The sequence below is a fragment of the Colletotrichum higginsianum genome, chromosome 8 (genome assembly GCF_001672515.1).
Source record: "Colletotrichum higginsianum IMI 349063 chromosome 8, whole genome shotgun sequence".
In the NCBI taxonomy this organism is placed as follows: Eukaryota; Fungi; Ascomycota; class Sordariomycetes; order Glomerellales; family Glomerellaceae; genus Colletotrichum; species Colletotrichum higginsianum.
In genome coordinates, this window is record NC_030960.1 from 2,555,395 (window position 1) to 2,583,261 (window position 27,867).

General features: G+C 54.8%; 5 protein-coding genes across 5 annotated transcripts; 4 read left to right on the forward strand and 1 right to left on the reverse strand.

The window, feature by feature from the left end:
• Positions 1-5,804: 5,804 nt before the first annotated feature.
• CH63R_11750 (Ammonium transporter) lies at positions 5,805-7,527 on the forward strand (the record flags this gene model as incomplete). The annotated part of the gene is made up of 4 exons (XM_018306724.1): positions 5,805-5,918; positions 5,992-6,056; positions 6,125-6,885; positions 6,944-7,527. The coding sequence occupies 4 exons, from the start codon at positions 5,805-5,807 to the stop codon at positions 7,525-7,527; spliced, it is 1,524 nt and encodes a 507-aa protein (XP_018153565.1).
• Positions 7,528-8,983: 1,456 nt separating this feature from the next.
• Positions 8,984-11,458, forward strand: CH63R_11751 (DNA polymerase; the record flags this gene model as incomplete). The annotated part of the gene is made up of 1 exon (XM_018306725.1): positions 8,984-11,458. The coding sequence occupies one exon, from the start codon at positions 8,984-8,986 to the stop codon at positions 11,456-11,458; it is 2,475 nt and encodes an 824-aa protein (XP_018153566.1).
• Positions 11,459-12,347: 889 nt separating this feature from the next.
• CH63R_11752 (Protein arginine N-methyltransferase) lies at positions 12,348-13,805 on the forward strand (the record flags this gene model as incomplete). The annotated part of the gene is made up of 6 exons (XM_018306726.1): positions 12,348-12,433; positions 12,466-12,539; positions 12,615-12,634; positions 12,722-12,831; positions 12,911-13,242; positions 13,327-13,805. The coding sequence occupies 6 exons, from the start codon at positions 12,348-12,350 to the stop codon at positions 13,803-13,805; spliced, it is 1,101 nt and encodes a 366-aa protein (XP_018153567.1).
• A 1,017-nt stretch (positions 13,806-14,822) lies between these two features.
• Positions 14,823-16,241, reverse strand: CH63R_11753 (C6 finger domain-containing protein; the record flags this gene model as incomplete). The annotated part of the gene is made up of 1 exon (XM_018306727.1): positions 14,823-16,241. The coding sequence occupies one exon, from the start codon at positions 16,239-16,241 to the stop codon at positions 14,823-14,825; it is 1,419 nt and encodes a 472-aa protein (XP_018153568.1).
• Positions 16,242-23,521: 7,280 nt separating this feature from the next.
• On the forward strand, positions 23,522-26,917 carry CH63R_11754 (Intracellular protein transport-like protein; the record flags this gene model as incomplete). The annotated part of the gene is made up of 2 exons (XM_018306728.1): positions 23,522-23,973; positions 24,091-26,917. The coding sequence occupies 2 exons, from the start codon at positions 23,522-23,524 to the stop codon at positions 26,915-26,917; spliced, it is 3,279 nt and encodes a 1,092-aa protein (XP_018153569.1).
• Between the last annotated feature and the right edge of the window lie 950 nt (positions 26,918-27,867).

Genomic DNA, 27,867 nt, shown 5'->3' on the forward strand with positions numbered 1-27,867 from the left:
GCTCAAAGGGGGTCGGGCAAAAGGCTGCATGAAAGTCTCAATGGTGTTTTTGAGATTGGTGTGTATTCTATTCAGCCATTGTGCAAAGCGTATGGACAGGGTAGCATGAGATGGCCCGCCGCTCGCAATGTGAACTTGGCTCACCGGTCTTTGGAAATTCCCCATGTCAGTATTACAATATCTTTCAGTTTCCAAGGGAGAGTGACAAGGTCAAATCGGCGACGGCACGGCATAATGAGCCGAAGAAGGATTCTGCTTGAAAACGACTCGGTCTTGACTGCAAAGTAGGTAGACTCTAATACTCTCGGGTTGTATCCAGAAGCCATATTGGAGCTAGGCTGTTACATGTACGCCAGGTCACATAGCTTTTGCCGGTGGCTACGCAGAGGAAGTGGTGTACAACTACTCGGACCGCGTCTAAGCATACCGAGGAGAGTCAGATGGATGCCTAGCTTGAGACTCGAATAGCTTTTTACTCTTGAATAATGAAAATAGTTTGTGCAGAAACTTCGCCATATTGGACCTTGGTAGGATGCCCTCCGTCCTGTTTTTCATTCGAACGAAGACGGATGAGCCCGCGACAGAGCGGCCAAATGATTGAGAAGGCAGGGAATACAAGGTCGAGTGAGGTTTTCCGTGGCAGTGGTGCGTCAAGGCCCCATCCAGCACACCGCTGAGCCAGCGATTCCTATCTGCTGGTTCGTGTCGTCTCATGTTATGGCATCTACCTCGGATATTCTAGTCGATGCCAACATCGGTCAATCGCCCATGGTAGGTAGTAATAGGATGAGTGGGGCTCTTGTAAGGGGAAACTTCCACGGCCATCAATCTCGAAGACGCCAGGGACACAAGCTCATTCTTTGGAAGTGAAGGCAGCCGCGAATTCAAATCATGCTTTTCGGGGCCACAGGCCACTTGACTGACTGATGGGCAGCTCACGAATCTGGTGGAAGTTCTGGCCAGGCCTTTGACAGGCCTAGGATTGACTCCCTTGTCCCCCGTATCGGCTCTTGCACCCCTTGATCCGTGACTTCAGGGTGAGAAGTGGTCTGCTGGTAGACGAAATTGCCCTTTATGCCTTGCCGCGGTAAAGGGTCCAGATCGGATGTCGAGTGCGTCAGCTTGGGTAATCAGGACCGAGGAGGCGCACTTCTGGGATGGGTCACAAGCTTCCAATATCCGAGGACCATTAGTCAACGGAGAAACGGCTAGGCTGCGTATTGGGCCGGCCCAAGAAGTGTGTCTGAGATGAACCAGTACCAAGAAACCGTTGACAGCGGCTCTTCGTGGGGGTGGCGACCACCATCCCTTCCCAGATGAAGTGTAGTTTTAATCTCAGATCCGACTCTGCACGGCGAGGACGGGCAATCGCGATCGACATTGCTTGCGAGGGAGAGTTGGCGTGTGATGAACGAGCGACCCCTATGGGCCCTAGGAAGCTACTAGCATGTTACAGAGATTGGCTCCGGCATCTGCAGGTGTATAGTCCAATTTAGTCTTGGAACCTGTAAGCAGCGTGCAATCCAGCAAGTGCAGAAACCGTTGGTCATTCCCGGCATCCCAAGACACTTCTTTGCTTTTTCCGGACGACGGGAATGGCTTTCTCTTCCACTTCTCCATAAACAGGTCTGCAGTGAGCGCTCCAGATGTTTCAACGACGTCGGCAATACAAACCTGCTGTAGGCAGCAGTCAAGGCCGCTCCTGGACCAAGAGCTGTGTCTCCACGGGTTCGTGCTGCCCCGTTGGCAATATCATTGCTGACTTGATGCCCAAAGCGCTAGTCTCATAGGAGAAGAAGCTGCAGACGGGGTCCAGCAAAGCAATCGAGAGGCGGAGATCAGGAGCATTTCCCGGCACGGAGCATGGGCGGCGGTCGAATGACGTGACGAGTAGACCAAATGGGATTCCGGGGGCGTAATGTTTAAGCCCCTTTGATCTGGGGGAGATAAGTGACGAGAATATTGATTAATTTGAACAGGGCTCGGGGTCATTTGGCATCCTGGCCGTGGGCTGCGAGCCAGATACCTAGGGATAGACAGGCAAGCTGTGGAGGAGGGTGACAGCCTAACCCGAGCACAGTCTTTAAGCTGAGTGTACGGATATGTCACGGTTTCATTGCCGCATTGTAACCGTCAAAATAACTGCACAGCTACCAGGTACGACACAACGCTGGTTCGACGTAACCTAAAGTGGTTACTGCAAAGTGGATGGGATGCCGGCCGAGGTGCTGGTTCTGGAAGGCGACTGGATAGTCTTTGATCCGGGCGAAGAAGACAAACGGCCGCGAGGCCTGGTGCAGGGGGCGGTCCATGAGTTGATGTGGGACATCTTGGTAAGGCGCGTCGAACCCACCCCTGCAGGCCTGAGATGAGGCACTCATAATTTGGTGATGAAAAGACCTCACAGGGCGTGCGCATCGGAGTATTTCTGTTTCAAGGAAGGAAAGCTACACTTGGCGTAGTATCATATGGAGAGTGAGTCCAGCCGGGCCCTGAGATGGTGGTACGGATCCAAAGTTGGCCAGTCGACTGGCCGTTGAGAACATCAAGAACGGGGAGATACTATGGCATCAATTAGTTTCGGGCTCAATAATTATATAGTAGAGCGCCCAAGATACGATGTTGCGACCACGAAAGAGTGTATTCGAGTTGAGGTTGACTGAAGTCTTAGAAGTGGCCGGGGAAAGGAGAGATGGGATCAAAAAGAGCAAAGAAGTTCAAACTCCAAAATGCGCCCCCACCTTGCATCTCTCGGCACAGCAGCTATTCAGGTACGTAGCCGGGGTAGCACATGGGCCAATCAGAATGTGACAGCTTATCATGACAAAGGGCATTTACTCGGTGGCTTCGGTCAATGCCCCCACCCCCCTGCCTTCTTCTGATCCTTCGGTCTTCCCATCAGGATGGTAGCGGCGGGACTGGTTGCATCCTTGCTCACATCCCAATGCGTCGTGTGTAAGTACTGTATTGGGTGTTTGGTTTGACGAGTCTTGTGTTTGACATCCAGAGCCACCACCTGCAAGTATGAGATGGAATGGAACATGCGGATACAGATACAGTACCACCTTTTGTCGACGTTCCGTTGGAGCAGCTGGGCTCACCCACCACAATCGCAATTACATCACGAAGCCGATAGAGATGGTTGATACCGAAGCGGGATGGGGCAACTTGAACGAACTTACGACAGGCTGCCATTTCCACCATGGCCGACTATTCTTCCTGTTGCGGGTACGTGACTATCTTTGCTTTTGCTTGATCTTACTCGTGTCGCGATGGCTAACCATCTTGACTTGTCCTAAAGCCTATTTCTCCTCTGGGTGTCGCATACAGTGCAGACTTTGAGTTCCCGCCCTGTCGCAGGAAATCATCAGCTCGAATTCCGTCCGTTTCAGCGAAACATGAGATGGCGGCTACTTTGCCGTTGGGATTCCGTCTCACGCACTGTGGCAAGACACGAGACGGTGTTTGCACTCCGTATGCTCGTTAGGCATCTCCTAAAGCCTATTTTGTCTCTTGCGCGAGAAAGAAGGACAATCGACTCTCGCAGTGTTTGGCCAGGATTCGCAAGTGAGACGGTCCCTGGCAAGTGGCAACCTTGCCTTTCTCCGAGTTTATTCCATCACCTCTCACTGTCTTTCCAACGGGCGATGCAACGGCCGGCGAGCAAGAATGTGCCGTTCTTGCGCAACGAAAAGCCATCCCACTTGGCCACAAGCAAACAGAAGTTCATCCGCCGCTACCCCCGGCCCGCAGACGGCTGTCCCCAGCCGCTTCCGACAGGCTTTTGTGACCGCTTTCACCTTAGTATTGTCGCTGCTAATTCGATGATTCTGTTAGACCGCATCACGCACGCTGTCTTGGCCCGTCACGCCGACCCGTTACCCCTGAGATCTGCCAGATGGTTGAGCTGGACGTGTTCCGTTGTTTCTCGCGTCCTCGGACGATCAATTCGCTGAGGTTGTCATATTCGAAACAGTGAGTCGGCCAACAAGAAAAAAGAAGGTGAGGACTGAGCAACAACGGAACGAACCTCGCACCTGATCGATTCATGAGTCGCCGGACGCCCGTACCAAAACATGCTCAGGGGCTGGCCGCCGTCATCAGTCATCTCTCAGTCATCTCTGGCTCGTTTCAAGGTTTGCAGGCAAGACTTCCGTCTGACGAAAAAAAAAAAACCCTCTCAATAAAAAACGAAAATTTTCAGACCACAACGTCTCGTGTGCTGGGAAGAAACGCCGCGGAGAGGGGCTTTGTACCGCTTATTCCAGCACGAGGTGTCAAGTGGTGCCATATAGTTCAGCCTGCAGTTGGGCAGCTCAATTGTGTTCATACGGAACGGATACGGACTGTCTCTTTCGCTTCTTGGCTCCCTGTCGGCGAGAAGAAGCAATTGGCGGCGCCATCAAGCCAGCAAGGGCAGCAACTCTGGTCGTTATCTCATGCCACGCTAGACCCCTGCTTGATAACGGACGGGCCTGCGGGTTCTCCCACCCCCCCCCCCCCCCCCCCCCCCCCAATTCATCCTTCTCCCCTCCTCCATTCAACGGCGATTTTGACCCTGGTAGGACAGGGAAGGGCATGGCCAGATTAATGAAGCACATGCGTTTTGCCGTTGCGACGGAGGGAGGGAATGAGTGCCTCTGAGGTCTGCGTGCTGATATTTTAGAAGACAACTTGAGGCACCAAGATCGCCGACTTGGACTTTGTGAGTGCGCCATCCGGTAACAAGCAGAAAGAAAGTCGGCAAGATTTGGGAGTTGGAATGACGGAAAATGGGACACGGGATACTTATAGCTTGTCCTATCAATACCGTTACGACTTGAACCCATCTGATCAACCTAGCCAACCGTCCTCTACTTTGCACCAGTATTCGTTCTGATCACTTTTCCTTCTCTTCCTCACCTCGGTGTTCCTTATTGCCTCTTCTCCCACCTCCCACCTTCGTGCTGGGTATGCAAATGTCATCCCGTTCGGTGAACGAACCCCCGGCAGCCAGAACGGCCTGGAGTGAATCCATGGATCGGCGTCGTAACCGATAAAGCCTCCACCCCCGTGTGCCTCCTCTCCCCTACCCTACGTACTTACGGATACTACTTGTATGCATCCTTGCGTACCGATTGGCCTCGGTCGGTTTGGTGGCGACCCTGCCTCGATTCTTGCAGGGCCTCCCACGACATCACACCCCCCCTGCCCCCCCCTTCCCCCGAGAAACCTTGGCTACACCATACCTTCTAACCCGCAGCCAGCAGTCTTGGCCCTGGCCGGACAGCCCAGGGCAGGTTCTCCGTGGAACAGCCTAGCAATTTAGCGGGTGACTCTCTCTACATCCCCCTTTGCCGCGACGGCCGCTACCTCTCTCTGTCTCTGCCCTGTCACTGAAGCCGTCGGACCAGTACTGCCGTACCCGTCTAGTCCGCCCGCCACTCTCAGGGCTAGTCGCCATGCCGCCCGCAACGCCCGCAACGCAACTCTGCGTCGGCTTGTCGGGGCGCCGGGGACATGCACATTCATAAGCTTCGCGCATCCCGCGCCCGTTCTGCCTGGTCTTGTTCGACTCACCCCAACTGCTGCTGTCTTTTCCGACGACCCCGCGACGGCCCTTCGCGCTCACTTAAGAGGCTTCGCTCACACGAGAGCTCTGCCAGCAGGCCCGTTTCAACATAGCATCACTCACTGTCGACCAACGACTGCCGCTACTCAATCCTCCGGTGAGGTCGACATATCCCACGGCTTCCGCCCTGGGCCCCCATTTGCCAATTCCCGATTCGGCGATAAGATAGCCAAGTGCCAGCCAGACAGGCACGATGGCGTCCCCCCTCGATCTCGACGACCTCAATTACGTCCACCTGGTGCCGTACAATGGCTCCGGTCCTACGGGAGGCGACTCTCTGACGGAGGACCTGAACATCTGGTATGAGGTAGGTCGTGGTTCCATATTCAGCCGCACACGCCTCACTCCCATGGACGCCTTGCTGATATGGAGACTTGCAGACTGGTGACATAGGATGGATGATCACGGCTACGGCGCTCGTGTTGCTCATGATTCCCGGCGTTGGGTGAGACTAGTCCACACACCTGTTTCAACCCAACCTTGTTACAGTACTGATACAGGTCCCTGCTACAGATTCTTCTACTCGGGATTGGCAAGGAGGAAGTCGGCCCTCTCTCTCATCTGGCTCTCTGTCATGTCGACAGCCGTCACCAGCTTTCAATGGTTCTTCTGGGGCTACTCTCTAACCTTTTCGCACTCGGCTGGCGCCTTCATTGGCGATCTTTCGAATTTCGGTTTCAGGGACGTCCTCGGCCGCCCATCCGTCGGCTCCAGCCGCCTCCCCGATCTGCTGTTCGCTGTCTACCAAGGCATGTTCTCTTGCATCACCGTCGCTCTAGCGACCGGTGCTGTCGCCGAGCGTGGACGCATGCTGCCCTGCGTTATCTTCATGTTTATCTGGGCCACCGTCATTTACGACCCGATTGCTTGCTGGACCTGGAACCCTAGTGGCTGGTCCAACAAGATGGGTGGTCTCGACTTTGCAGGAGGAACGCCGGTGCACATCGCCTCCGGCACCGCTGCCCTGGCTTACTCGATGATGCTGGGCAAGCGTCGTGGCCACGGCACTCACGAGCTCAACTACCGACCTCACAATGTGACCCACATTGTCATCGGCACCGTCTTCCTCTGGGTCGGTTGGTTTGGTTTTAATGCCGGTTCGGCTCTGTCTGCGAACTTGCGTGCTGTTATCGCCGCCGTCGTAACCAATTTGGCAGCCTGCGTCGGCGGCATTACTTGGTGCGTGCTGGACTACAGACTAGAGCGCAAGTGGTCCACAGTCGGCTTCTGTTCCGGTGTTGTTGCTGGCTTGGTCTCCATTACGCCGGGTTCTGGTAAGTGCACGATGCTATAATCATCGCTTCCGAGAAACAGTTGACTGACTTGTCGTAGGATACGTTCCCGTCTGGGCTGCCGTACCTTTTGGCATACTCGGAGCTGCGTTTGCCAACTACGCCACTAAGCTCAAGTTCATCCTCCGAATTGACGACGCTCTCGATATTTTCGCGGTTCACGGAATCGGTGGCCTCGTCGGCAACATTTGCACCGCATTTTTCGCCGCCAACTACATCGCACACCTCGACGGTGTCAGCGAGATTGACGGCGGCTGGATCAACCACAACTGGATCCAGCTCGCTTATCAACTGGCCGATTCCTTCAGCGGCGGTGCCTACTCGTTCGTTGGCACGTGCATAATCCTTTTCGTCATGAACATGATCCCCGGCCTTCGCCTACGTGCGACCGAAGACGCTGAGATCTTGGGCATTGACGATGCCGAGATCGGCGAATTTGCTTATGACTATGTTGAGCTCACCAGAGAGGTGCTCAACGATATGGACAATGAGGCCGCTAGTCGGTACTCGAACGACATGGCTTCTTTCCAGCCTATGGAGAAGAACAACAGCATCCCATTGATGGACGTCCGCAACTTTGCCGGATCATCACAATACCCACCGCAGTTCGGCCACGCTCAATGAACAACGTGCAACTAAATCTTCAACCGCACAGCCTCCTGCAGGACACTATTTCTCGTATCTCGAGAAACTGCCCACGGCAAGGCCCTAGTTCGACATACCCTGCTATTTGTTCACTTAATTGATACCAAATACAAAGCACGGCGCTGTCGCTGGCTCAACTAGGAAAAGAGCCGTTGGCCCATGCAAGACGAGGACAGCTGTAGGATACATAGCGGTACAACATACTAACCGCTCGGCATAGAGAGATGAGGAAACGAGCGACGTCTTTTTTGTTTGTAGACATTGTTGAACTTTTCGAAAACTACGGTGATACCATGGGAAGCGGAGGATTAGACGGTCCTTCCCTGACCGCTGTACTTGTAATTACGTGAAGAAGAAAAGAGTCAGACATGCAAGATCAGTGACGACTTAAGTCTGTTCCAACTTTGGACAATAACTCAGGTATGAAACTACTTTGTTAGATTCGATGGATCAATGTCTCGATACTATTTATTGCCGGCTGTAGCATAGAGAGCACTCGACCTTCTCCCTTGGTCTTCCCATTCTCATTTGTTGACGCTCTCGCAACCGATCTCTGTGGGGATGTTGTCCTCTCCTGAGGCTTTGCCACAAGTCGTTAGAGGACGGGATGGGAGAAATTGACGATAGGTGACGTCTGGTTTCCCTCATAAACTAATGACCGACCATACTCATCGTAGCGTCCTATCATCCTGTACAGTTGGATGCAGTTCGCGAACTCGGAGTTCTGCATATTGAGCAATTTGTTGTAGGTAGCCAAGGCCGGCTCTTATGAGGCCGCACAGGTACACCATGATACAACAAACATAACAAGGACATGCTATGCTCAATAAAGGACGATATGGTGGTTCCTTTTTCAGGGGAAAACAGTATCACGAGAGCTTCCGAGCTCAAAACTATGCTGCGGACCAACTTCACACCCAGCCGGCTACCTTTCATGGCCTGCCTGCTTACCTACCTAGGTACCTAGGCAGGCATGTGCTGAAGAACGCTCGTGGTCGATCCACGACAACCTGGCGTCAATCACCTTGGAAAGAGCCTATCAGGCGTTGTTGGCTCCAGCGTTCCTTGCTAGTGAAAAGCCGTCAGTGCCAATATCGGTCTTAATTGGCTGACTTGCAGGCGGCCACAGCACTAATGCGGTGTAGGCGCGCCAGATTCGGCCAGTTCCAGCATCTTTGCTTCAGGGATATCTCGAAGGCATTCATCCATCCATCCATCCCTTCCTTCCATTGTCAACCGCGTCAAATGGCAACTCACCATCAAGCATTTTGTATGTATGCCACACCCTCGCACCCTTTTTTTCGGAATTTCGCCCTCTTCCATCACCGGTTCCATGGTTCCAATAGGCAGCACCCACCCACCACCGTCATGATTCTGGTTCCCTCGGCATCAATAAAAGGTTCCTGTGCACCTCTTTGACAATCAGCAAACCACCATGACCGACACAAACACGTCCTTCAGAGACAAAGCGCGGTTTTTCCGCCAGCTTGAAACTCTCGGTGGACAAAGTGATGACAACGACAACGACGAGTTTCAGGAGGCTGAGCTACGTAATAGACAACAACTAAAGGCCTTCCAAGCCGCAGTGCAACCCCGACAGCCACTGCAAGAGAAGACACTACAAGAGCCGCAGTCGCAGCCGCAGTCGCAGCCGCAGCCGCAATCGCAGTCTCCCCTTCCCCAACGACTGAGCCCAACCCTTAGACAGACATCGTCCGTTCCGGTCCCGGCTTCACCTACGGATTTCGGACGGAAGGACTTCATCGAGCGGACCCCACTTGCCGAAATCAAGGGTTCCGGAAGGAGGGAAGCTCCTGCCGCGGATAGCTTCATCGAAGACACACCCATACCGGATTCCTTGGCTCGGCCACCGCTTCAGCCAATTCCAAGTCTCACTAGAAGCGTCGCTACGCCTTTGTCAATCGCCAAGCACATGCTGCCTCGCCGGGTCGACAATTCCCCCTCTGTCGCCGCCATGAAGAAGAGGAAGCGAGACCCTCCCATCAAGACTGTGCCCGAGGAGCAGCAGATCTTTCGAGGCTTGCATTTCTACTTCATTCCCAACGATGACATTGCACCGGCCAGGAAGATCCGTATACGGAAAGCCCAGGAGTTCGGCGCGTCTTGGGTGAGGTCTTTGGAGAGCGCGACCCACGTTATAGTTGACAGGAACTTGGACTGGAAAAGCATCGAGTCGATCGTTCTACCGAAGAATGGAACATCTCCATTCCTCGTTCTCAGTGACGAGTACCCTTTGGATTGTCTAAGGTTTAAAACTCTGCTCAATGCTGAACAGAAGCAGTATCGAGTCTCTGGATGCCCAGAACCATTTTCTGCCCCAGCGGATCCTCCAGCCGAATCTCGCGGTGTCCAGCCATTGACAACAATCTTGCCGGATTTGCCACTCAAGTCCCGTAAGAAGAACCCGCAGAAATGGGAATATGTCCCGCCATCGACTCCACCCAGGGACCAACAGTCTGCTGGAATTACGGCCGAGGAGGATGTGGCTGGTGCACCAACATCTGCCTTGATGGATATCACAGATATCGTACAGCCACCAAACACATATAGGGCCATGAGGCAAGGTAGCATTAACTCCGATAGTGGATCTCCTTCAGTCATTGAGAAGCCGACATCCACACCCGAGGATGATCTGGAAGGTATTATTTCACAGATGCAACAGTTTAGGAGTCTACCGCTGGGCCATGACGACGATGACACGACAACCTCGACGCAAACGCCAGAAGAGGACTCTAGTGGAGATGGAAATAGCTCCGATGACGAGCGCCAATGGAAGAAGAGGGCAGTTGTAAAAGCTCGGGGCCGTAAAGACATGGCGTGGGAGGACAAGTTCGCATGCCATAAAGGGGGCACCAAAAGTGGTGACGAGACGAACCCGAATGGTCGTACAATCGAGATTTTGCAGCAAATGTGCAATTACTACGAGCGTATCAACGACACCTGGCGTCCCATAGCTTACAGGAAGGCCATAACACAGCTCAAGCGGCAACCAAACAAGATATCTACGGCCAAGGAAGCAATCCGACTGCCTGGGGTGGGCCAACGATTGGCTGACAAGATTGAGGAAATCGTTACGACGAACCGGCTTCAACGACTGGAAAATGCGGAACAAGAGCCCATGGACGAGATCTTGCAGATCTTCCTCAGGATTTACGGCGTGGGCAGCATACAAGCAAGCCACTTCATTTCGCAAGGGTTTCGGACACTAGAGGACCTCAAGGAGAAAGCGAGGCTCACCCCAAACCAGCGAATCGGCATCGATCACTACGACGACCTCAACACGCGCATCCCTCGGTCCGAGATTGAGCTTCTCGGGGCAGTCGTGAGATCGGAGGCGGCAAAGCTAGATCCTGCAGTGCAGCTTATCATTGGAGGGAGTTATCGTCGAGGCGCCGATGACAGCGGCGACATTGATTTCCTCGTCACCAAGAAGGGGACGAGAGCGACGTCTGAACTCGTACCATTCTTGCACCAGTTGGTCAAGACACTGGAGACGCAGGAGTTTCTCGTTGCGAGACTTGCAGGATCTCGAGAGGAATCGGACGGCAGCAAGTGGCACGGGTGCTGCGTTCTCCCTGAAACTAGGGGCGTCAACGACGAAAATTACCGGCGGGTTTGGAGGCGTGTGGACTTCCTCTTGGTTCCAGAGACGGAGATGGGTGCGGCGCTGATATATTTCACGGGAAATGACATTTTCAACAGAAGCATACGGTTGTTGGCATCGAAGAAGGGGATGCGGCTTAATCAGAGGGGCCTCTACAAGGACGTGATGAGGGGTCCTGGGCGCGTCAAACTGACAGAGGGCGAGCTGGTGGAGGGACAGGACGAAAGGAAGATCTTTGAGATACTGGGGGTCAAGTGGAGGGAGCCCCATGAGAGATGGTGTTGAGGAAGGCCGAGGCACGTTGAATAGGTACTAAAGCGTGGTGTTGGATGGATCGTTTTCTGTTGGCTACGGAATCTCAAATTCGAGGGAGTGCTTCCGAGCCGTCTATTTTCAAGCTCACTGGTCTATTGTGGATTGCCCTGTTTGAGCTGGTAGAACCGTCCACTCACCGGCAGAGAAAAGCATGCTGTGCCCCTCGTGGGACAAACGATCCAGGGAAGCGCTAATTCAGGTATTTATCTTGCAGCATCTCATGCCAGTGACCCACCCTGTACGGCGTACCCGCGAACACTACAGTGGAGAGGGACAAGCCGGCAACAAGGGTTCGCCAGCTGTAGACGCTGTTTGAAAGAATGAAAAAATGAAAACAAGAGGAAGGAAAAAAGTCAAGCTGGGAGGGAACGTGTCGTGGTTCTGGCTCAAAGTGGGATGTAAAAGTGGGGTCATAGCGGATGCAGGGTGCAGGCGGTGACGGGCATGAGGTGCAATCAGGATTGGGTTTTTTTCCTTTTGGGATTTTTTTTTTGCCGTGTACTGTCCTGCTGCCGAGCGCCCCTCCTCTAGGTAGTCTCTGTCAGGTCCCAATTCTGCCGGGCCCGATCGTGTCGAGAAGGTCTGTCCCCAGTTTCCAGCACCCATAGCCCCGCCGACCCTTTTCCCTTTCTTCACCGCGCCGACTCGATTGCCCATGTTTCTTTTCCCTCCAGAAATTTCCTCCCTCCTTTCTACACACTTGTGCTTGGGCTTCGTTTCTTCCTAAATCGATTCCTTCTACCCAAGTCCTCTTCTCTGTTCCTTGTAATCTCACACACACCCTACGACTCGACGACCGAAAAAGTTTCGTCGCGAAGCAAAGAAGAGAAAGAAAAAAGAAGAAACCCCCAACTTCACTATGGGCAACGACACGCATATGGAGGTTGATGCCGCCGAGCAGAAGCTCAAGGGCATGGAGCACTCTGAGCAGCACTACTTCAAGAGGTACGTACGGTTGGATATTCCCTTCAGAACAGCTGGCTGGAGATAGAGAACTCCTCGGAGACTGCATCATTTGCTAACATTGCTCCGTTCAGCTACGACCATCATGGTAAGTCCTGTCTTGCGATCCGAACGAGTACAACAGAAACATGATGTCTAACCGTGGTGGGTGATTGTGGATCAGGCATTCACGAGGAGATGTTGGTATGTTTTCCCGACTCACAACTGGCTGCCGCTTGTCCTGGCCGGCTAGGATCTTTGAATGGCCTCACTAACCATGTCGCACCGCAGAAAGACGAGGTCCGCACGCGCTCCTACATGAATGCCATTGTTCAGAACAAGCACCTGTTTAAGGACAAGGTCGTTCTCGACGTTGGCTGTGGAACTGCCATTCTGTCCATGTATGCAACCCCCCCCTTGCGTCGACTCCCAAAAGCGAAGGAGAATGCCTAGATAGACTAATCATGTGTGTCACTCTAGGTTCGCCGTCAAGGCTGGCGCGAAGCACGTCATCGGTGTCGACATGTCCACCATCATCTTCAAGGCGCGCGAGATCGTCAAGGTGAACGGCATGTCTGACAAGATCACCCTGATTCAGGGCAAGATGGAGGAGGTCGAGCTCCCCTTCCCCAAGGTCGACATTATTATTTCCGAGTGGATGGGATACTTCCTTCTCTACGAGTCCATGCTGGACACCGTTCTGTACGCCCGTGACCGCTACCTGAACCCCGACGGTCTCATCTTCCCAGACAAGGCCACCATCTTCGTTGCCGGTATTGAGGACGGCGACTACAAGGATGAGAAGATTGGATGTGAGTTTAGAAACTACCCCCCCCTCCCCCTCGCCTCCAAAGCCTGGCCACGAGATGTGAATAAATGCTAACGGTTGCCAATAGTCTGGGACAACGTGTACGGCTTTGACTACAGTCCGCTCAAGGCCACGGCCCTGTCCGAGCCTCTTGTCGACACAGTCGAGATCAAGGCTGTCGTCACTGACCCCACGCCCGTCCTGACCCTGGACCTGTACAAGTGCCAGGTGTCGGACCTTGCCTTCACCACCCCCTTCCGCCTCTCCGCCCGCCGTGACGACTTTATCCACGCGCTCGTCGCCTGGTTCGACATTGACTTCACCGCCGCCCACAAGCCCATCCGCTTCTCCACCGGCCCTCACACCAAGTACACCCACTGGAAGCAGACCGTCTTCTACCTCAAGGACATGCTCACCATGTCCGCTGGTGAGGAGGTTGACGGCACCCTGCACGTCAAGCCCAACGAGAGGAACCGTCGTGACCTCGACATCAAGATCGAGTACAAGTTCTTGACCGAGGACCCCACCCGTGCCGCTGAGGGCGTCTGCGAGTACAAGATGTGCTAAGCGCACCACAGTCTTGGACCCGGTACATATCATTTCCCACCCCTGGAGAGTTGGCCCCCTGAGAAAACGATCAACAAACATCCAACCACAGCAAGGTTTCACGAGAAGCCTTTGGTAGTGTTTTCCCAAGGAAGTGGGTTAACCTACCTGACAATCGGGGAGCCACCGAGATACCCAGCTTTTGCTCCCGCCACGGGCGACGAAACCGCCTGTGATTTGTTTGCGCCCAAAAGTCATTTTTGAGAGGAGAGAGAATCCAGCCTGGCTGCGTAACCTGCGCCGGCGAGGAGGTATGGCGCGGCCTCCTTCCCATTTTCGAGATATCCCACGCCCCCCCTTCCTTGTGTTTAATTTTTTTTTTTTTGCATATTCCGGTTCGACACGAGTCTTACCGCCGAAAAGCGTCGGTGCCGTGATGGAGAAGGAACGAGAGGAAGGAAAAGAGATAGAAACCAGGGGCATTCTCTGCCTGCCATAGTAGATCATGACTAATGAATCGGACATGAACCTCCCACTTGGTACCTCTGAACTGTATGTAATCCGTCTAAAATAGGAGTGTTCCAGAGATGGGGTTGATTGTCTTCATTTCATCGTCGTCTCTCAGAATCTCCCTAGACGTTCTAACACGCCTGTCTATCAATCATGCAAATGCCGTGCTACTGCTATGCTTTCTGCCTCATCTCACATCTCCAGCACTTCTATGTTCGATTTTCCCATGCAAGTGGACAAAAAACAAGGGGGAGGGCAAACGGACAGAGCACAAGGCCCGCTCCCTTCCACCTTTCCCCTCCCCTCACTTCCCTCTACCACGTCTAGGCAGATGCAGCTTATGCCGATGAGATAAATGCCTAAATGTAAAGCAGGGCCCCGCTCCCTTTTTCCTAGCCTAGACGCCACCCTGCCGATACTTTATCCCGCGATGCAAAAAAAAAAAGAACCCCCCCCGTCAAGTCTGCCTCATCTGTACACCCCTCCCCGCGCGTCCCCGCCCCCATCTCTCGCCTTGCGCTGTCCCGCTCACATGCCACCGGGCCCATGCGTGATCCAGTCCTCGACGACGTCCTTGCCCCGGAACACGACGCCAAGCATGATAGTGAACTCATCCACCTCACGCGGGTCCGCGAGAGCGAGCAGGCCCGAAAAGTCCATTCGGCTGACCCACCACGCCGTGTCACCCTCGCGCGACCGGCTCCAGCGCTCCGCTGTCGTGGCGGCCCACAGCCGTGCCTGCGCCGTGAACCCCATGTCCGAGAGCCCCATGATATGGTGGTGGAGGTGAGGATGCGGATGCCCCCCACTGCCGCCGCCGGATCCCGAGCCCCCGAGCTTGCCGTACGCGCCGCCCTGCTTCGCCGTGGCGTATACCGCGCGGACAAGGTGTGCCATGATGAGCACGCGGCGTATTGACTCGGCCATCAGCCACCGGCGCCACGCCGCCTTCAGCTCCTCCTTCGCCAGACGGCTTCCTCCTCCTCCTCCTCCTCCTCCTCCGGGAGTGTTGGAGCGCGAATTATCCGGCGAGAGGTCGTGTTGCTGCTGCTGCTGCTGATGCTGTGGGTAAGATGACGTGGCCGACGAGGATTGTTGCGGCGGCGGAACGTGCGCTATCACTTCCGGGATGACGGAGGGGGGCACGGCCTCTTCGGCGAAAACGGCTGCTCCGACGCGGGATTGCAGGGCCGACGTCCACGCCGCTAGCACGGGCTCGACCGAATCGGCGAGCACGCGCTGGCGGATGTCGCCGTCGAACCACCGCATGATCTGGTACATGACCAGCGCCTGTAGGGCGGCGACCTGCTGCGGGAGGGTCCAAGTTGCCTGTTCGGGTACGTAGAGTAGGGCCGTGGCCTTGGCCTCGACGACGCCGAGGACGAGGGCCGAGTTTTCGTCGTTCTTGGCCGCGTACGCGGCACACGCGCAGAAGCAGTCCTGTAGGACGGGGGGCAGACCGTCGGCGCCGTTTGTGGTGGGTAGGTAAAGGGCCGGGTGGATGAAGGGGGCGACGCCGTTCTGGCCCACCCAACGCCGCGGGAAGCACCTGAACTGCTCGTTGCAGTAAAAGACGGCGTCTCTTGAGATGCAGTCGCTGGCGGGCGGGGACATGACGGAAGGGGAGGGCGTCGGCGCGGCAGCGTTTCCATAGAACAGGGACCACGGGGTCTCCGTCTCCGGCACGACGGGGACGGGCATGATATTGTGGAGGGAGCCGGTTGGGGTGCCGGCGGAACCGCTGAGGACGTCTGTGAAGAAGTTGAAGTCAGCGGCTGCAACGGCGGCCTCGAGGGACGGATAGTTGCAGTCCTCCAACCCCTTTTGGGTGCACCGGCCACAGCGCGGGAGGCGTTGGTCGCATCGGCGCTTCGCCTGCTGACACGCAGTGCAGGCGCGGCGCCGGGTCGATATGAGGGGTGACGACGAGTTCGACGGGGCCGACATGGTGGTCGAGTCCGCAACCCGTTGGGTGGTTGATGGTGTGACGGAAGCTCCGATGAAGGTTTCAGGCTTCTTGGCTGGTGGCCCCGGGTGACGCCGAGAAGGGACAGTGTATGCTTGGCTGTGTAAGAATGCGGTGTGGTTGTGAGTGCGTATTGCGTATGTGGATGCGTGTGTGTATGTGTGTCTGACCGTGTTGTCGGGACGGTTAAGCTTCGTCTTCCACCCGAAGAAGCAAGCAAGCCACGTTCACGACGGCGGAGCAGAGTAGCTCTGGCACGACTCCCAAGATGTCGACCTCCCCCTCCCCCCTTCTTGCTTGGCGCGACTCGGCTACCGACAATCCTAACGGCCAACCAACGATTTTGCCTGTGCCCTGGGAGACTTCCTAGTACCGTACGGACGGAGCAGTCGCTGCCGGTCCGGGGTAGCGGCGGCGGCGGCAGCGGCGGCGGCGGGACAAGTTGCGGCTCTCCGCTTGTGGGGTGGAACTCCGCTGCGGGCAACGGCTTTCCGCGTAGCTGGGTTTTTCAAGGGGGCGGCGGGACGCAGTAGCGATCACCCGTCTGGTCGTTTCGGGTCGGGCGGTTCTCCGCAGTTGGTTGCTGGACATGATGAGGGAGATCCGGAGTCTCTTTTCTCAATGTGTCCTGGGCTGCCGCCGGCCCTCCTCCTTATATGGGGGGTCGGTGCAGGATGCGGGATGCGGCCCAGGTTCCTCCTACGCCTTCTCGTCCATACGAGCCATACACGATGGGGACTTCGTTGACCTGGATGAATCGAGAAAGAACGACTGTTGTCCGATCTGGTCCAGGGAAACAATTGTTCAGAACGCTAGCATCGAGGGCCTGGCCTTGCTGGTTAAGTCATCGAACGTCGCCCGTGAGTAAGCGTGCGTAAGGAAGTGACCTGAAGATAGGCCGTCTCCCATCCCCATCCCCATCCCACTCCCCCCCCCCGCCCGCCCACCCCGATTTGACAAGGACGGAGAGAGAAGAAAATAACAGATCGATAATGCCGGCCCGGCACTGTCGTTGTGTGTTAGGTGCGGGACGATTTGCCCTCAAGCTCGGCCAAGGTATTAGTTCCCACCCCCCCCCGGGCAGAGGGGCGCGCTGCTGGGTAATCCGTCTGGTGGTGTGTCAGCTAGCCACCCGGGGAGGGGACTAGAAAGAAAGATCTGGGGCGACGGAGACATGCAGATGAATTTGAGTTATGCTGCATCGTTCGTCGCCTCCGCCGGTATTGCGCGCTCCAAAGCGTCCTCCATGGTCTGGAGACAAGACAGTGCCCAATACCGTGCGTTGACTGTATTCCTAAAGTGGTATTTAATCGGTTAGACGGTTGTTCTGTGAGTCGAATACGCACCGTCGTTGTTTTGCTTGGCTCAAATAAAATAAAAACTGCGTGAACGCGCATGTACTGTCTGCATACCTTATGTAGGTAGGTACACATAGAATAGCTGGGCCTACGCTTACTGCAGCAGGAGCAGATGCTGTCATGGTCCATCACCGCTTTTCTCCGCGACACTAATACCGAAACGGCGCCCCCCACACCCAGTCTCTAGCAGAGCAGACCACCGCCCCCCGGTCCGCAGACACGAGGCGTGGCATTTTCTTAATCTTGAGTCCTCCCCCTCCTCCCCGGGATTTCCCATCAAGCTATTGCGTCACATAATCAGCCTGTCACCATATCCCAGGCATGCCGTAAGCATCCCGGGACTGTCTTGCAACCTCGATACTCACTCAGCTTTATGAAAGCATGTTCTTGGAGTTGGGCGAGGGAACGAAATGCTTACCCCGTTGCGGACAAACCACTAGAAAAACTCAACGTGCGAGGACCAAAGGAGGGTCGACCGTCTCGCCCACTGTATTACCTCCACAGCATGTGTGTCCTTGGGTCCCTTCGTCGCGGCGCCCGCCCCTCATTAGTCAATCGCCTACTGCATCAACATCCCATCCTGCAAGCTGACGTGACGTTTCTTGCCATACCTGTCAGTGAACATGCAACAGCGCGCGAGCGCCATCGGCGACAACCAAGACCAATTCCATAACCGGACACGGGGGAATGTGACGTGGTTGAGGCTATTCGAAGTGACCCAGTCTCGTTTTTTTACCGTCACCAGCCACCACCACTCAGGCTCTTCCAAATCCGCGCGCTCCCAGTCTCGTATTACATCCCGGTGCCCTAGCAACCAGCTCCGAGAAGCACTGGGTTGTAGGCAGCAGAATTAAAACCAAGAAAATTGTTCTTGCTGGGTCTCCAGTGTGCTGAGTGCGATTGCCGACTAATGCGCCTCGAGCCACCTGAATTCCAAATCCATCTACAGCAGTCTCGGCGGCCACCATATCTCGGGGCTGGGTCCATTCTCGTGCCGCCACTGGCCGGTTCGTAAAATGACGGCGGCGGAAATGGCACCATTGCGGACCGTCGGCCACTCCCCAATTGCAGGAACCGGGAAGAAGGGAAGACAACTCGCCTTCATGTCACCGTCAGCGACCCCCTGGTTAAGGTTGTGCCATGTGAGTGACTTCCCGAGTTGCCGTAGTGGTACTATGTTTAGAACAGAACAACACCTGCAGGTGTGGGGGCTCTGCGTTCGATCTCAATTCTGCAGGGCATCATCTACTATGTATGGTATGGTGCTCTTACTCTGCTCATGCCGACTTCACATCTCCAAGTCGACCGCGGTTTGCCGGATTTTCCCCTCAACTGTTGCTCCCAAGCCGGCAAGCCTTATGAAAGTTGTCATGTGCAACATGCGGCCCACCAGGTTCTGTATCGTTGTCGTTCTGGCTGGAGAATCGCCGATCGAAACAGCCTCACCATCGTTTGTTGCCCCTGGAGCACTCTGTGTGTTTATGCAGGACTCTTAGTCCCGAGTCCAGACAACACTCTGAACACGCAGATGACAGACCTTCGCACACGGAGTGTCGTCTTAGGCCGAGAGGGCGAGCTCCAAGTCACAACATCAAAAATTAAGCAAGTCTCCATCCTAATCAATCACGATTTTTTCTTGGTTTTCTTTAGCTTGGTCCTGATAAACCCCCCCGCCTGCATCGTGGCAGAGCAAACCACTGTCGACTAGTCAGGACCTCAACGTCATGGGTATGTATTCAAGCGCCGTTGACAAAGGTCTCAGTCCAACGTTTTACCGAATACTCTTGAGAAGTCATCCCCGACCGCGCGCAAACTCCTTTCGATTCTATAAAGTCGCATACGTGGCTAGCAGTCGCTGCGATGCCTTGATGAAAGTAGACGCTCATCCGGCCGAAAAATGCGCAAATTGTGCTGATTTGAGATGTCCGTCTCGGAGTCTTCTTTCGGGCACGTCGGCTCTTGGACTTTGTGCGGCGCTGTCGCACAAAGTCTAACACTCCGAGACTCCCACATTCAAGCAAAAAAAAAACAAAACAAAAAACCCCCCAATTCTTAGCCGTCCAGGAGGTCACAGATCCATCCCCAGACCGCGGCGACCGCCTCCTTAAGTTTTCCGTGATGCCGTCCCGGGCCATCGCCCTTAAAACCTGCGACCCACATCCCGAAGGGCAACGGGCAGTCGGAACACCGTGAGTACCATTTCGGACCGAGTTGATCCAGCAAGCCTCGGGCCAGACCGTATAGTTCGGACACAAGACAGACATGCAGCGCACTGCAAGGCTGTTGCTTCTTCTTCTACTGCGGGTCTAGGCCCTTTTTCTTCGCATCGCGTAATGCTATGTGTTATTGGGTCGAGAATTTGTGTCTCAATCTGAGTACATCTCCGGCTTGGAGGGTCTCAGTGAGGCAGTGCCGCTCACCCACTTTAATATTGGTTGATGACACATGTATGCCATGCATGTTATCTAATTAAATGATGCACTTTGGGCCCAAACCAGTCTCCGTATCTTCCAGGATACAGTACGCGTAATACTAAGTTGACCCTTACCTACAAAGCCGCCGAGATCGCGGTGGAAACGGTCGTCAGCCTACAAGCGTCGCCATTTCGAGGTTAATCTGGGGGCCGTTGAGCGCATCCGCCACCCCAAAAAAGTAAGTTGCAGCGGGGGGGTATTAGCATCGGCTCGTTGATCTTTGCTTTGAACGACGCAAGCGGAAAGAAGCTCGGCGATCTTGAGAGGAAGCAATGCATCCTTGACCTTTTAGAATGAACATGGTAGCAGCACCCTCGCCGATGAGAGCATGATCTCCCCATCGAGTTGAAAGTCGCCGACTATGCGGAGGGGCAAAGAAGGTAGCGCTGACCGCCTGTTTCTGCCGATATAATGTACCCAGCAGTGTGCATTCGTCGGGGGGCTCGCTCTTCATCACCTACCCGTACTGTTATACTTTCCGGCATGTAGGTCGTCGATAAGGCAACGAAACCAGTCGAAACAATATCAGCAACACCTGTAGTTATAGATTTGTAGGGGACGGAAATAGGGTAGTGTGCTCGATCTGTGTGGCACTCTTTGAGTGCCCGGTCCGCAGTGTGCTAGACATTTCCGTCCCGCCAAAACTTCCCATGTAGTTACAACCACTCTTACTTTCGGCTCCCGACCGCGTGTATCTCGTGACGAGGAAGACCGCGTATGGCCGTACTGGGAAACCTGGCGAAAAAGAATCGCAGCGACACACCCCGTTTGTCGTAGTGGGAGAAAGTACAGGATCTTCGCAACGCTTGATTCAATTACACTCAGCTCAGGTTCGCACACACCCAATCGTCTCAAGATTCGTGTTCCTGGCGCTAGGCCATTTTTGAGAAAGCCTTTTCCGAACACCCAACCAATGAGGATGATAAATCGTAGCCGCTCAGGGTGTGGAAGCATGTGAACGTGAAACCCCCTCCACATGCCAATGAGCTTCAATCTTTGAAAGATTGCCAGGCGGGTATTGAGGTATTGTAGTTAACCGCCACAGTTTCTGGCGCCAGCGCTCAGAGTCAAATTGTAGTTGAGTTTTGGACGTGGACAATTATTTAAAAAAAAATACAAAAAACCCTTTGCCAATTGCCGCCGAGGTTGAGAAACTCGAGGGCAGCCTTGGGTGATGGTACGGTGGCTCAGGAGCTGGCGCCTTGCCTCACCTCGCCTTGGTGCTTAATTTCGAGAGGTGGACGCGAGGCTACTTGATAGGTTGGCAAGCGTTGGCAACGAACACCTTGCTGCCGCAGACTGGTTGTTTGGCCTAATGCATGTCTGGAGGCAAGCTCTGTTGAGGTGTTCGGCAGCCAAGCCTGGAATGGGCTGTGTTGGAAGTTCGAACGAAGCAAGAACCATAGGCTGCCAAGTTTGGTTGATTTAAGGCGACCCCAGCTGCCGAGAACGGGTTTTCCCCTTTCTTACGGGAACCCAAATTCGGGGCATCCAAACTGGTGGTATTGGACATGAAGTGGGTGTCAGGGGCAGGATAATATCCGTGCAATTGTTTGTGCCGGGGAGGCAGTGGAGGTGGCCAGGAAAGGGTCAAACCTTCGAGGTAGGGTAGCCCGGCGTGCGATTCGGATCTCCAGAACATGCTCTTGTTCGTATCAGCATCCTGTTGTGATCTCGCCGAAGTTGGGCTGGAGGCTGGCGAGGCGCAGGTATGGTTGCAACGTTTCGACCACACGCACGAAACGTGGGCAAAGATATACAAAGCTAAAAGCAACAGAGGTGGAAGCGGCCAAGTTCTAAGTTCGGAGTCTCCCGCCAGCGTTTGGGCTGAGAACCCTAAACCAGTTCGTCGGCGACGCTGTCGCTTTTTCGGCTATCGTATCGCTATGTCGTGTATCGGACAGCGAGAGAACGAAACACAAAACGAGTCGTTAAAGAGAGCGCCGATAATGGACGAGCGCCTTTTGGTGTCTGAAGGTTTCGTTGAATGTGGCCGGTTCGGGTGAGCCGTAAGGCGTGGAGTCGGGTATCTAGTGGCGAGACAGGAAAGCATTGACGAAGGACCGCTCTGTCATGGATGTAAGACGAAGAAAAATATGTGGATAGAAAGGCATGATGATGGTAAGATGAGGGTAATTGATGGCAAGAGTCCGTGAGAAATGATCAGCATAACGCAGGCAGGCTGGAAGCCTTTTTGTGCACAGTCATATGCATGCTACGTATAGGTACTATGCAGGGGCAGGCGACGGTGAGGGATGCCACCGGATAGTCGGAGACAGATGTGTAGGCAGAAGCAAGGCGTGAGCAAAAGTGAGCGCGCCGTGGGCTTTTGGGCCGCCCGCCCATGAATGACAGCTTGAGTGACACTGACACGGATGCGGAGATGGAAAGTTGAAAGTGCAGATCCTCGGCGAGTGGTGAGTGAATGAGTGAGTGAGACCGACACCGGTACGTATCTTCGCACTCGATTGGGCGGAACTGTTATAGGAGGCTAAAATTGCGCCTGGTCGAATTCGTCGAAAAACGGTTGTCTCACCCCTGCCGCCCGCCAGGGGCACACGACCATTAGCCACCGGCCATTGTTTGTGGCCAGCTTGTTCCCTTGCCGTTTGGACGCTACCGCTGCGACCTGCGACCTGGTACCAAGGCCTCCCGTTCCGCTGGCCGTTTCCGAGCCACTGGCGACCTGCCAGGCCAAGGGAAACGACGATACGGCCACTCTGCAAATTCGATTGTCCATTTCTTCTCACCTGCCAGCGCTAATCGAAACCCAGAAAGCTTTGTTAGCGCACATTTCCCCGTTTAGCAGCGCTCCTCATCCCCCTCCCCCCACCCTGCATGGAGCATCCTCCTAGTGTGCCTATCTATGTAAGTACGTACACTATCTTGGAAGACGACAGAACCGATGTAGTTCAATCCTCTCAATTACTCTTCAGCCTTCCCCAAACCGCTTGGCTGCTTCCAGAATCAGACGGTACACCTTCTCCCCCTCTTCAGTCCTCAATCCATCCATCACAGCGAAGATGGGGGTTTCGGCCCCCGGCACACTGTCAGGCACAGCTCCAACGTGAGTGGCCTAGATGCTGCTCACCAAGCGCCCAAACGGGAAATGGCACCAGGGCGGAAGCGCTACGATGCAACCATTGCTCCACTCCTTCTCCAGGGTCCCTGCGCGCGAGCATGGCCCCTTTTTGGCCAGTCGCCGTCAGTAATCCCAGCCTGCGACCTCGTTGATCATTCGCTCTCTAAAGTCCCCCCAAACACTGGCCCATTTCCTCTTTTTTGCCATTCATTATCCCCTCCGCCTAATGGACGACGACCTCCAAGTCTCGATCCTCTCGCTGGCTCTGCTATCGCCTGGTGAGACATCCCCGACTCAGATCCTTATGATTAGAGACAGCCACCGCCGCTCAGATCTCGTCTGTAATCATGGCCGCCCGCGACCCTCGTCCACCTCATCTCAACCTTCACCTCGAACGCCCACCGCGAGCCACCGAGATCCCTACCGATTCTGACACCCTCAGCGCTTCATCTGATGTGCTTCGGGGCCGTTCTCCCAACCGCCATTCCCACCGCCTTGCAACCTCCCCTTCACCCTCTCCTGGACGTACCAGATCGCAGACCTTGCCTGTGGTAACGCCCACCTTCAACACCGCCAAGGCGATCAAGCGGAAGCCTCTCTCCTCTACGGCCTCTCAACTCGCCACTAGTTACGGTTCCGGCTCGACAACCCCCTCGGTTTTGTCGCCTTCCGACCTTCCCGCGCCCGACACACGTTTCGCGAGATCCTACTCTGTCGACAGCCCTACCCTCTATGAGTACCCCGACAACGTCCGCCCTCTGTTCGCGCCCCCAGCTGCCCATCAGAAACTTGACATCCAGTGAGCCTGAACACTTCCCTTTTGTCCAACATCGCCCGACATCTGCCAGGTCGTCGCCTGGCAGGAAGCAGCTCGATCAATGGCAGTGCTAAATTGACTTTGTTCTCTCGCAAGCAGAACCCCGCCCACAGACGCGGTAGACGACGCGGCCTACTCTACTTCACGAAACAAAACAAGCACCAACCTTGCGTTCCCTCAAACAAAACCTTCAGACGGCCTGCCGGAACCTGCCTACCTGACTGCCGACGTCACCCCAACCTTCTCCCCTAGGTTGCCGAAACCGACACCCGAGCCCATTCTCGAGGAGGACACGGACGACGACGACTCCGGCTCGACGTACAGTCACAACACTAATGAGAACTCTATCATGTCCATACCCACCTCCAAACCTACTCCTCCTCATCTGAATCTCCAAAGCGATCGAGACAATTCTTCACAAACCGTCACCACAATACTGGAAGTCCGCCGGTCCCTCACGCCTACTACTTCAACTCAGACGCCCTCCCTCGATAAACCTCTGCCCAAGTCACCGGGCTCTTCCAAGCTAGCCAACTTCTTTGGCTGGGGATCTTCGCCCTCGCCTTCGACGACCGAGTTCTCCTCTCTTTCTTCACCCCTAGGATCACCACGACGTACCACGCTGACAGATGATACTCCTCTCACAACCGGAGTACCGTCACTGCAGCCGGAACCACGAAAAGGGAATGCCACACCCACTAACGCACTTGGATACTGCGAATCAAACCTGCACACCCCACCGCCTTCCTCCCTAGCCCCATCACTGCAAATCGAAGAGATGGAGGACGAACTTAAGGCCATCAGTACCGAGCTGGCCTCGTCGATTCGCCGTGAGATGGACCTGGAGGACTTGGTCGACAGACTGCAGTCCGAGATCAACAACCCTCAAGCGCCCGGCAGGAGGACTAGCGACTACTTCTCCGACTCGGGCTACAGCTCCGCCAAGTTCAGCGAGTACGACCAGAATAAGGAAGAGATAGAGAAGATTCAACGACGCGCCGAGCAGGAGAAGGCCTCCATGCGCCTGGAGTTGACCAACAAGCTGCAAGACGAACGCTTACGGCGAGGTGAGCTTGATCAGCAAATTAAGGAGTTGGCCGAAAAAGCTTCACAATTCGACGTGGCACAAATTAACAGTGACGACGCCAACAACCGCCTCAGGGACCTGGAACGCACTTGCGAAGACCTGAGACGTAGACTGGGCGAGGAGGTCCAGGTCAAATCCAACTTTGAGGACCTTCTTTCTGTCCTTAAGGTCGAACTTCAAAGCACCACCAACGAGCGTGACAACCTGCGCGATGAAATCGTGCCGCAGCTGAAGGCGAAGCTCGATGGCCTCGAGGCAGAGGCTTCTGAGTATGTCAACCTTACCTACGAGTCGTCCAAAATGCAACAAGAATTGGAAGTCCTCAGGCAAGAGAACAAGGTTCTCAAGGCTTCGGGACAACAACCGCCGCGGCCAGAGACCCGCGCTCGGAGCTCCACTACTCGCATCGCTCGATCTAGCTCCGTCACCGCTGCGCCCTTTGTCTTACAAAAGGCTCCGTCAGGCATGGGGTTGACTCGCTCTAACACTGTTAAGTCTGGTGTCACCGAGTCTCGCGAGCAACTTTCGGAGCGCCTGAAGGATGTCGAGGCACAGAGAGACGCCTTGCACAACGCGTTGAAGAGTTTGCTCGAGAGACAGGAGTTCCAAAACCGTGAGAATGAAAAGAAGATCAGGACTCTGGAGGTTGAGCGTGACCGATTAATGGCCACGTCTCCGCGCAAGGTAGGCTTCGAAAAAGAAATCTCCAGCTTGCGTATGGAGATCAACGTACTCCGTCGCCGCGCTGAAGAGGCGGCCGAACAGAAGTGGCAGGTGGAGAAGGGTCTCGCCGGCCTGAAGATGGATCTCGACCGTGCCGAAGGGGAGGTGGCTGCCCTTCGTGATCTGTTGAAGGAGAAGGATATCCTCATCCCGCCGTCGATGGCACGATCAAGTGTGTACGAGCCAGTCTCGGCAGTGCCCGTCACTTCAGGGTCCCTCGAGGCCGCTTTCAAGGATCTCCAACTTGCCTACAAGGACTCTATTCTCAGGATCAAGGAGTTGGAAGTCCACGGTCCTGTAATTGCTGGGGACGAAGCCACTCAACTGGCCCTCGAGCGCCTGGAGCAATCTCTCAACTCTGTTGTTTATGAGCGCGACGCGGCGAAGGAGGAGGCTTTGGCTTACAAGGATCATGTGGAAAGCCTTGCCAGCAGCGAGGTTTCGCACCTCGAAAGCGAGCATGCTCTCGCCGACGAGCTTCGTATTTCTGCGCAACACGTCGAGGACCTTGCCTCGCAGGTTCAGAAGCAGCTTTCCGTCAACTCGGAACTTCGTCAGCGTCTCGCAGACGCCATCGCTCGCGGGGACGCGGACCGCAAAGCAAATGCCGACCGCATCACTCGCCTGCAGAGTCGTCTCAAGAACCTGGAAGAGCAGCTTCAATCCACTCAGATGGCTTCCGAGGAGCGTGTTGCTCGGCACGAGGAACAGCTGAGGGAGATGCAAGACGCTCAGAGTGCTCAGCTCCGCAGGATGAGCCCATCACCCGTCGGCAACGGCTTCCGTTCTCCGCGCAAGGCCGGCTTGAGCCCCATGCCCTCGCCCATGTTCCCTCGATCGCCGCGCCTTCTACCGAAGCAGTCCGTCGAGGATGACACACAGATTGACAGGTTGCGCGTCAAGGTCGTCGAGCTGGAGACGGCGCTCACGAACGCCGACTCGGAGATGCAAGACGTAATTGCCCGCATGAGTGCAGCGCAAATCGAGGTCTTGACCTTGCAGGAAGAGCGAGAGGCCGCAAGGCGCGAAACCAGACGTATTCAGCAAGAGCTGGAGAGGGAGAAAATGAAGTCGTTCGAGGATCGCTTCAGGTCACTCAACGGCACTGTTCGGTGATTTAATAGGACCGCTCTCTACTCGAATAGGGGCTTGTGCCACGGCATAAAACGCCCTCGTATATCCGTCTTCAGCATGCGGCGTGTCTCGTTTCAGAATGAGCAATAGAGCCGGGTCACTCCCTCGACAACGACAAACTCCACGCTTCGCTGGTCATGACACCATTGGAACCCGTCATCCAGGGCCGCCTTTCTGGTGGCAATGTCGGCTCATCGAACACAAGTAAACCACGCATTGGGAAAAGCGAAAGGCGCATGCAGTCCTTTTCTTCCTTTCCCCGTTTTGTTTTCAGTTTTTGGTTATCTGAGCATTACCGCCATCTTTTGGGACGAGGCAGCGTGCCGAAAATCCCCACAGATCGGCTTTTTTGGCGCTATCGTCAGCACCTTTAACGGCCGACGAACCACCTACAGCACATGATATCTTGTCTCTGCCAGCGTGCAGGGCTTTTATACCCTTCATACATATTTAGCGGATGGGCAAGCACTGAGGGTGTTTGTGTTAATGTGTTAGTAGGCCTATTCTTTACTTCTCGTTGCTTCTGTTTCTGCGACTTTCTGTTGCAGTATGTCTCTGGGACGAGTCGCAGGGGACAAGGTTGTACAGATAAGAAAGTGGCGTGGCAGAGAGGCGTCTGCATGAGAAGAAGGAAAGCAGTGGAAGAACACAAAAGAGACGGACTGGGCCATGTTGGAAACCGTCGGTTTGGGCAGACGTCAATCGGTGAGGTGGAAAGAAAAATGTGTATGATAGTGAGAAGAATTGACGACGTGAACCACCCACTGACACTATGACTTCGAATCCAATGCACACCGACTGACCGATCCGGAGTGGGGAAAATGAGCCTAGTTGGATTCGCCATGTAAACATGAATGATTACATACCGAACGAGTTGCCAGGTTTCTCAAAAGCTACGATGGCTACGTGGCAACATCAGGCCGTTCTGAAAC